The sequence below is a fragment of the Fragaria vesca genome, linkage group LG1 (assembly GCF_000184155.1).
Source record: "Fragaria vesca subsp. vesca linkage group LG1, FraVesHawaii_1.0, whole genome shotgun sequence".
Classification (NCBI taxonomy): Eukaryota; Viridiplantae; Streptophyta; class Magnoliopsida; order Rosales; family Rosaceae; genus Fragaria; species Fragaria vesca.
Window position 1 is genome coordinate 11014719 of NC_020491.1, and position 8879 is coordinate 11023597.

Consider the following 8879-nt stretch of genomic DNA (forward strand, 5'->3'; position numbering starts at 1 on the left):
TTTGTTTCAAATTTGATAGTCAAAAGTTCCAAAAGACACTTCTTCCTGTACTTGAAGAGGCATTAAAAGAAGGTACCTAACCCTTTCTTGATTCTCAATACAACTTGTTTACTGATCTTACTGTCACCCCCTTCTCCTTCTGCTGGACTAGTGGGAACACCCTAGTAGACAACATTTGTGACATGGAGTCTCCAAGACATTTACTTGGTATTGTTAACTCATAGCTCATTTCCCATTTACTTGGTATTGTTAGCTCATTTCCTAACAGCTCGCTTATGTTCTTTGGATTCGGAATGATTATCTAACATGATATCAGATTCTTATTTGTGGAATGTCATTCTTTGTAGGTTTCCATGGATCAGGGATGTCCTCACTTTGTGAATCATTCAGCCCCCAATTCCTATTGTTCTCACTCTGATATTTTTAGGTTTATATTCATCGAGTAGGATAGCATTTTCCCCCATTTTGACATGGAGCTCAGAATAGAAATGTAATCCAACAGAGCTAGATCAGAGTTAAGTCCTAAAACTTTAACTGAAGCCCAAAACTCATGGGCTGATGAACATACAAGAGATTGATTGTTTATCACCCTCAACCTAGATCCAACAAATAAACCAAAGCTAGAGACCCCATACCCAAGCTTGAAGAGGAGGATGAATTAGTGTTACACTGATGACTAAGTTCCAGCTAACTCAATTTAAGCATTTCAGCCTTGCTGCAATGCTGCTGTTTCCACAGCGCCAGGTCACAAAAGCCAGGTTTAGCTAAACTTACTACTAGCTAGTAGTTTCCAGCGGTAGCACATAAAACACAGATAACCATCTTTTAGGTTACAGATTGAGATGGAGACTACCAATAAAAACACAAAGACACATAAAGAGGTTATTATTTATAGGAGAAGCCTCACCAAGGAGCCGTAACCTCTTCCTGGAACCTGTGATTGTAGACTTCAGCTTTGGACCTCAGACTCTCGATAGCACTACTAAAATCATGGCATGCCTCTCTCAACTCCTGAATCTTTGTCTCGATATTTCTTAGTCCTAATCCTGCTCGAGCTCGTTCTTTTCTAGCTTCTTTATATGTTTTCGCATCCATAGCATCTTCTGAGTCAAAAGCAAGGTTTGCAAGCCGGCATAACCGCACACGTATAAATCCAACATTCATTCCCAACAACTCAAAGGCCCTCAAGTATCTATCCCAACACACAAAATCATCTTGAGTCGTGGTAATCTGGCAAGCTTTTATGGCGTCGACAATATGTACAGTTTCAACTATAGCTCCTACAATCAATTTATAATCTGTTCCCTTCATAACATTTTCATGAAGAAATGCATTCTGACTGCAGCAGAGCTTGTAGTACTTTATTCGTATATCTTCAGGGAACTCAGAATCTACAAGCAACCCATTTACAAGAATGTTGAAGTTCTCATAACTTTTGATGTCCTCAAACTGAAGAGTCGTCCCAGGTAACCTGGAATTTTCCACAACTTCGGAATCAGTTTCCTCACTATCGATCTCAGAGTATTCAACTGGCAAGTCAATCTTTTTCTTCTTTTGAACAACTTCAGGAGGAGACTTTGTGCGTTTCCTGTTAGACTCATTACAAGCCACTGCACCTGGTTCTGCATTATCTTTATCTGAGTGCAACATCCAAGACACATGATAGAAACATCAATACAACAAGTTATTGTTAATATATAAACCGTCTAACAGTATGCATGCAGGATACTATGAAGAAACAAACACAGGAATTAAGAAACATGCCTGCATCATTATGTTTTGTTTGAGCATCCAAATTTAGAAGCCCAAGAGCCCCATCAACTTCAGTAAAATCATTTGATCTTATTACGTAAACCTGCAACATGGAGGAAGATACAATGACACAAGTTATCTATAGATGGAAGGAAAGGAAACAAAACGTAATCTATCTCAACCTCAATTGGGATTCATTTGCTTATCATTTCTTATCACGGTTTAACAAAGATGAGAAGGGAATATTATTGTAATGAAAAGGCAAAAATTCAAGCAAGCACAGTCGTATCAACATAGTTGGTAAAAAAAAAGGAGAAAAAGAAAAAAGGGAGAAGAAGAAAAAGAATATAATTACATGAAAAGAAGTTGTATCAATATTGTTGCAAGTGAAATGAAAGTCGCATCATGTTTGCTATCTCTTATTGAGATACTATTCAAAGGGAAGTTTTATGACATTCATAACAGAAAAAAAAGGTGTGAAATTAATTCACTGTCATAGTAAGTGAAATGAAAGTACATGATGTTCGTTATCTGTGAGTTATTTGTGATACTAGTCAATAACATTACCTTAAATTTGGCAGGTTCAACTAATTGGAATACCAGAACATCTCCCTCCAGCAATTTATGTGAAGCAGCAAACTGTCTCCAACCAGCACTCAATCCGGTTTTGCATGCAATGTACTTGGATTGAAGTTGTCTTCCACCTTCATCTTCCAGAGTCATTGTAATATCTTTGTCTGGTAAGTGTGATTTGCAAAACAGTGAAGGAAGCCCCTATCATCCAAAACAGTGAATAAACACAAGGGGTAAAAGAGAGAGAAAAAGGGTAATGAGACTCCAATAATTCGCGATTTTGTCATGTTCATCTAGTTGAAGAAAATATACCATCCAAAAACAACTAGCTACATGAGATCGGAGGAGCGATTTCACAAAGCTAGGGAACGTAGGATCAAGTTTTGATCGGACTTCCTGTGCCCGAATGATTGCAGATGACTTTGCTTGACCACGAGAGGGTGAGCCCTCAATCAGAATATCATATTGCGTACTGCTTCAGTAGAAAGATAAACACACTAGTGTCATGAAGCAAATATACGAGAATGACAGTCATGATCAAAATACATACAAAGTTGGAAACCATTCAAGATACTTCACTAACCTTGACGGAGTGGACTTTCCTGAATGACCCAATGCAGCTTGCTCAAGCATCTATAATGAAAAAGTAAATAAGTTACAAATATCTCATAACAAACAGTGTCATTTCATCTACACAACTATGCGATTAATTTCACAGAACTAGAGGTTGCAAGTTAATCAAGTCAAAACAAAAGAATCATTATATGAAGAAGATGTCAAATGATCAACTTATGACTCAGTGAAACAAAAATTTGTAACATTGATGAATCGAGAGCCTAATTGTTGCTAATTAAAACTACTTGTCAACTAATACATTGTACCATTTTGTCCTACTGGAACAAGCATATTGATCAATCATAAACTCTTCATGATAGCATGGAAGTATTATAGAAGTGGTCATCTTTCAATATTGTGCTTATGTAATTGAAACCCTACCCGGGCATCTCCCCCGGCCCATTGATCCCCAAATTTTGCAAACATGCATACGAAAATTTAGACATTGAAAATCACAGATTGGCCTTACTTTGTTAACCTGGGTATTGGAAAGCTCCTTCATGGGCAAGGAATGCTCTACTTCCTTCTCGTTCAGCTTGTTTGTCTTCTTCTGATTACCCTAGATATGCACAATGCACCAAACCCCATCAAATATTTTCATCAAACAAAACATGCAACACCGAATTCCCAACATGAAAGAGGCACAGAGAAGAAATGGAAACTAACCGGCGGCGTGGGAACACGCTTGGTCGTAGGCTTTGGTTTGGGTTTGGACGGCGGCGTCTTAGGTTTGTTCTCCTTCTTCTCCGTTCGTTGCGGGGTTCCTTTTCTAATATTCGGACCCATGAGATTGTGTTCTTCTGAAGAAACCAACGGAGGTGACTCTGAGCCTAAGAAAAGAAAGAAGAGAGACAACAAAAGCCACATATGGCTGGCTTTGCATGAGGCCTTGATGCTGCCTCCGTCTTCCTCCTCCTCCTTTCTTTCTTTCCTCGCGTGCCTCCTGCCTTCGTTTTTTCTGTTTCTTATTTTGGTTCACATATTTGTTTTTTGTTTTTTCGGTTTTTGTTTCCTTGTTTGTTGAAACTTTAAGGAAATAGCCTGATCAGGTTGAGCTGTGGTTGTACCGTCATCGAAACCAAATTTTCCGTCTGTTTTTTGTCGGTGAATAACTGAACGGAATCTGGAGCCCTTTCCCTCCGACACGTGCCCCTCCCTGTTTCCCGCCACCGGTGAGTGGACTGCCTAACTGCTGCGACGTCGCTTTTGCCATGCATTCTTTGGGCCAAACCTCATTTAACCTCTTTCTCAACACGGTACAGTCAATCCATCAAGATTAGAGGACATAGACATAATATAGAAATATGGTGGTGAAACATATATTGTTATAAACAGTTAAGATTACACATGTATATTCATACAAAAGTCGAGCTCTTTTGAAAAAGAAAACAACTTGACCAACTGAAACTAGGTAAACTAACCTGAAATAATATCCGTTGTTGAGAAACTCAGTTTCGCACGACACATAATAAAAAAATATACGGGAAAAAAATGTTACACGAACGCGAGGAAGACCTAACACGATCTCTAGGAAGGTGAAATTGATGCCACATTCTTGTTAAATGCAAATATCCACCGGAAAAAGGTACTCAGATATGCAGGGGGTGTGGTTTTGCAGAAGATAGAATGTCTTTAAGCGCTGCAGTGCTTATCAGCTGGCCTCGCTACTAGCTAGTAATTATTATCATGTTTTTGGGTTGAGAAAATTTGGATACAAACCCAAGTTAAGCAGGCAAAAAGCTTACAATTTCTTGTAGCTAGAGGCATACAACTTCTATACTAGCAGGCATTGTTTCTCTTAGCTTCAGTGCCTGAGTAACTGACCGTAGCCTTGCTTCTGCTTTTGCCTTCAAAAAGTTGGAGCTTCTTTGAGAAGCTGATTGTAGAGGTGTTTACCAAACCCCAAATGACCCCCTAAAAGCACCCCTGGTCTGTAACATTTCGTGCCTGACCTATACTTCATTCATGTTGATTCCCAGACTCCTCTGTTCAGTCAGGTAGCCATTCCAATCCAATAACCAAATTTGGCTCGTGAGATAACATTGAAATGATTTCACAAAACAAATTTTGAAAGAAGCATTCATTAAAAACAAAAAAAATGAGCTTTTGTAACTACAGGCACACAACTTCTACAGTTGCAGTCAATTTTTTTTTAAGCTGACGAGCCTGAGCTCTTGACAACTCTTCCTGCATCACCGCAGACTCACCTAGTTGACCGTCAATTCTTGGACACCAACAACCAACAGGATCAAGAACAATTTCTCCAGATAATGTGCAGCTTTTGTCATGTACATCACAAGTTCATTATAACGGCAGCAGCCTCCGTACCGTACTATTTTCACCACTTTTAGACAATCATGGGAGCATTTTGCGGCTCTCTTTCTGGAAAAGGGACTTCTTTTACTTTGGTATCCTATTAACTGCACCAAAGAAACAACTTAGCGCGTACACGCATCAAGTATGATAAACTGCAACAAGAACAATAAATTGTATCCATCAATGTAGCCACAAAATTTTAACCCTCCAAAAATGTAAACAGTCTACCGTCGTAGACATTTATACTTGACAGTGATTTACATCTGAAAATGCTCCTCTTTTTTTCAATGAAAACATTTATGAAAAGAATAAAAACCAATATTCATCCAAAGAAGTATCGAAAAAGTGGTAGCTAAACACTGATAGTGGTAAGTTGCAATTTAACCTGAACATACATCAAAAGGACATTGGATTTCATCATCATCAACAGTTTTTGTATTTGATAAACAAAACAGCCATTAGCGGGACATACAAAATACAAACCTTTAACACAAGTGTATGCAAGCAAGGAGATTCCTTAATGAAAGATGCAAGATGGAGAAGAGCATAGTTGTCATTATCATCAAATTCTAATTCCAAACGCTTGAGATTAGGTAACTTAGGAATTACAGGATCCCTTTCGCACCACTGAAAAGCAAACATCACGTGAGGCACCAACATAAACCACAACAAAAGAAAAGGACTGCAACTTATTTATAACAAGTATAGACTAGGCGGAATATTACAATACTTGAGTTTGAGAATCTCAAGCTGAGAGAGACAGCACGAAAGGGACCGGGAGGCAATCTTTAAGTCATAACATATCAACCCTTCCAAAAGTGATATCTCAACAAGAAGTGGTAGATTCCTAAGAAGCAAGTTTTCCAGACCTCCTTCATAGATAAAAGAGACTAGGTTTGCATCAGATATCTCAATGCTTTCAATACCGAAACATTTTTGTATCACTAAGTACTTCAATGCAATCGATTGACCAACAACTCTAAGATTAACCAGTGAGTATGATTTATATACGGCTAGTCTTTCGAGAACTGGACAGTTAGAAATGAAGTACTCAGGAACTACTTGGTCTACTTCAACTGATTTCAAATCAAGAACTTTGAGGCACTTAAAACCAATGTATTCAGAACAGGAGGACTCCAAACCAGAGGTTTCGCCGATACCAAACAGTTTGCCACTAAATCTGTATTTTTCATCCAACAGAGGAGCATGTGCAGAGAAGTCCAACTCAAGCATTTGAACTCCTTTCCTCATTGCTAGTTGAATCCATTCATCAATACTACTTCTAGGACCACGGTTAAAAGCAACCCTAAATAGCTCAATGTTTACAGCTCTGTGTTGCTTCAACACACTGTCCACCCAATTGACATACCTACACCTTTCCAACTCGCGTGCTTCTCTGTCCAACTCCCTAAATCTGACTAATATCTTCTCAGCAAAGTTGAGAGTAATACAATAAGCCCACACATACTGCCACCTCCTAGAAAGGATACTAGTAGCTTGTGCTTCCTTTAGGGACAATAGAGACAGTATGCTCACAAGAATTTCATCCGGCAATCCACTGGTTCTGTCCACCATGCTGCCAAAGTCCTATAAATTAAAAAACTTAAATCAATGTTGAGATTACACTATTACCATTTACCAGGCAATCTTCACTCTTTCTCTCATGATGCCCATCAATAGAAAAGTACATTATCTTATGACAGTTGAAAACATATACCATAGAATAATACCAAACCCAAATGCAAGGAATCTGTGTTAGATTCCCAGAAACACAATACCAAATTGAATCTCATTGCAGCCAGATATTTACAGAAACATAAACGAGGCAACATGAATATGTAGTTTTACCTTGATATCTGATTCAACCATTGTGAAACGGAAATGGGTAGAGAAGAACCAAGACCCAGCAGCAGAATCGCCCTTTCGACCAAATTAGACCAGACTAGATTATCATATATTTGATCTCTCATATAATAGCTGCTCCTTTGGTTATGTTCCCAAAGTCTTTACTTTCCTTTTCATCTCCGCGGTACCTAACCTTCCGAGTTCGAAACGCGACTCTTTCATTTATTTTCTTTCTTCCTTTTCTTGTTTTCCCTGATCGGTTTTCTTTTCTTTTTTTCCTCTATAAAGTCGTGACATTTCTGGCATAACTTTACTCATGAAAAGAAAATCCTGGAGTCCCCGTTCAGTCAGGAAGTGGATATTCTATATAGCCAAAATTGAAAAATTGAAACGACTAGTGATTAAAATCTCTCTTAGCATATGCACTGCACCCACTAAAGAAGGAACTAGGAAGAGTAGGACATTCATTATTCAACTGCATATTGAGGTTGAGGTTTCAGAATACAAAATATAAATAATGATCCAATATAAATAATTTAGCAATGTAGTTCCTAATAGGCTGTAGTAGGCTAGTAGCTACAGGCACACAACATCTAGATTTGCAGGCAATTTTTCTTTAAGCTGACGAGCCTCAGCTCTTAGACAATTGTTCCTTCTCCACAACATAGGGATTTTGCAGTCTGTATACCTCTGAACACTGACGATCAACAGGATCCAAAATAATTTTCTCCAGAGTACTCGCAGTTTTCATCAAGTACTTCACTAGTTCAATATGACGGCTAAGGCCACAGTACCCTACTAATTTCACCACTTTCAGACAATCATGAGAGCATCTTGCGGCTCTCTTCTTGGCAAAGGGACTTTTCTGACACCGCCATGATCGAAACTGCATCAAAGAAGCAATTCAGTGTGTACAAGCAGCAAGAAATACTAATAAGTCAAATATATAGCAACTTAAAATTTCAACCTCCGAGAATGAGAATCAGTATACATTCTATTATCCCACAAATTTGTTTACATCTAGGTTTCTTTCATGAAAATGCATTTCTACAAGATAACAAAATAGAAACATCAACATTTACAAAAGACGGACAAAAAATTGGAATCACTACCCTACTAATTTCACAACTTTTAGACAATCATGGGAGCTTGAATTTATGTTAAGCACTAAATGTATCCTAGTTTATAAAGTTAATAAACAAAAAATATCATTAGGTGAAATTTAGTATACGAACCTTCATTACAAGAGTATGCAAGCAAGGAGTTTGCTTAATGAAAATTGCAAGATGAAGAAGAGCACAGTTGTTAGCTTCATGAAATGCTAATTCCAAACACTTGAGAATAGGTATGAAGGGATTACAGGATCTGTTTTGCCCCACTGAAAACAAACATCAAGTATGTCACCAACATAATCCAGAACAAAAGAAAAGACGTATAACTGGTTAAGTTGTTATATGTATACACTAACCAAAATTATATAATTATATAATTGATTTTTATATAAGAACTTGGTTGTTATATATATATACAGAGCCGTTTGAGAGCGAACGTCCGCACTCGGCTTAAAGTGCAGATGTCCCTCCGTTCTCCACCCTCCGGCGCCGATGACGGCGCGCCTCCACCCCAGAAGACTCCAGCAGCGTTCCCAACCACTTTCCCTCCCCGGTGAGATCACCCAAAACTGGAAAACTGGAAAAGAACGGACTCGCCGGCGAGAGAAAGTGATCGACGACGCTGCTGGAGTCTTCTAGGGGTGGAGGCGCGCTGTCGTTAGCACC

The 8879-nt window shown here is 38.6% G+C and overlaps 2 protein-coding genes across 2 annotated transcripts; both read right to left on the reverse strand.

Annotated features, from left to right (window-relative positions):
• Positions 1 to 903: 903 nt before the first annotated feature.
• On the reverse strand, positions 904 to 5898 carry LOC101293826 (B3 domain-containing protein Os01g0234100-like). Its single transcript, XM_004289176.1, has 9 exons — positions 5740 to 5898; positions 5390 to 5408; positions 3607 to 3770; positions 3410 to 3499; positions 2909 to 2958; positions 2638 to 2797; positions 2320 to 2526; positions 1765 to 1855; positions 904 to 1637 (listed from the first exon to the last, which is right to left on the reverse strand). The coding sequence occupies exons 1-9, from the start codon at positions 5896 to 5898 to the stop codon at positions 904 to 906; spliced, it is 1674 nt and encodes a 557-aa protein (XP_004289224.1).
• On the reverse strand, positions 5566 to 7326 carry LOC101296803 (putative F-box/LRR-repeat protein At3g58880-like). The gene is made up of 2 exons (XM_004287995.1): positions 7105 to 7326; positions 5566 to 6843 (listed from the first exon to the last, which is right to left on the reverse strand). The coding sequence occupies exons 1-2, from the start codon at positions 7123 to 7125 to the stop codon at positions 5950 to 5952; spliced, it is 915 nt and encodes a 304-aa protein (XP_004288043.1). The 5' UTR covers positions 7126 to 7326; the 3' UTR covers positions 5566 to 5949.
• Between the last annotated feature and the right edge of the window lie 1553 nt (positions 7327 to 8879).

What these genes read in the sequence shown, in the direction of transcription:
- LOC101293826 (XM_004289176.1), bottom strand. Translation starts at nt 5,898, where the DNA reads ATGTTTGCTTTTCAGTGGTGCGAAAGGGATCCTGTAATTCCTAAGTTA. An exon ending in TAGCTAGTTGTTTTTGGATG is followed by an intron (nt 2,527 to 2,637) that starts GTATATTTTCTT and finishes TTTGGATGATAG; the next exon opens with GGGCTTCCTTCACTGTTTTG. An exon ending in AACAAAACATAATGATGCAG is followed by an intron (nt 1,638 to 1,764) that starts GCATGTTTCTTA and finishes TGTTGCACTCAG; the next exon opens with ATAAAGATAATGCAGAACCA.
- LOC101296803 (XM_004287995.1), bottom strand. Translation starts at nt 7,125, where the DNA reads ATGGTTGAATCAGATATCAAG. An exon ending in TGGTTGAATCAGATATCAAG is followed by an intron (nt 6,844 to 7,104) that starts GTAAAACTACAT and finishes TTTAATTTATAG; the next exon opens with GACTTTGGCAGCATGGTGGA.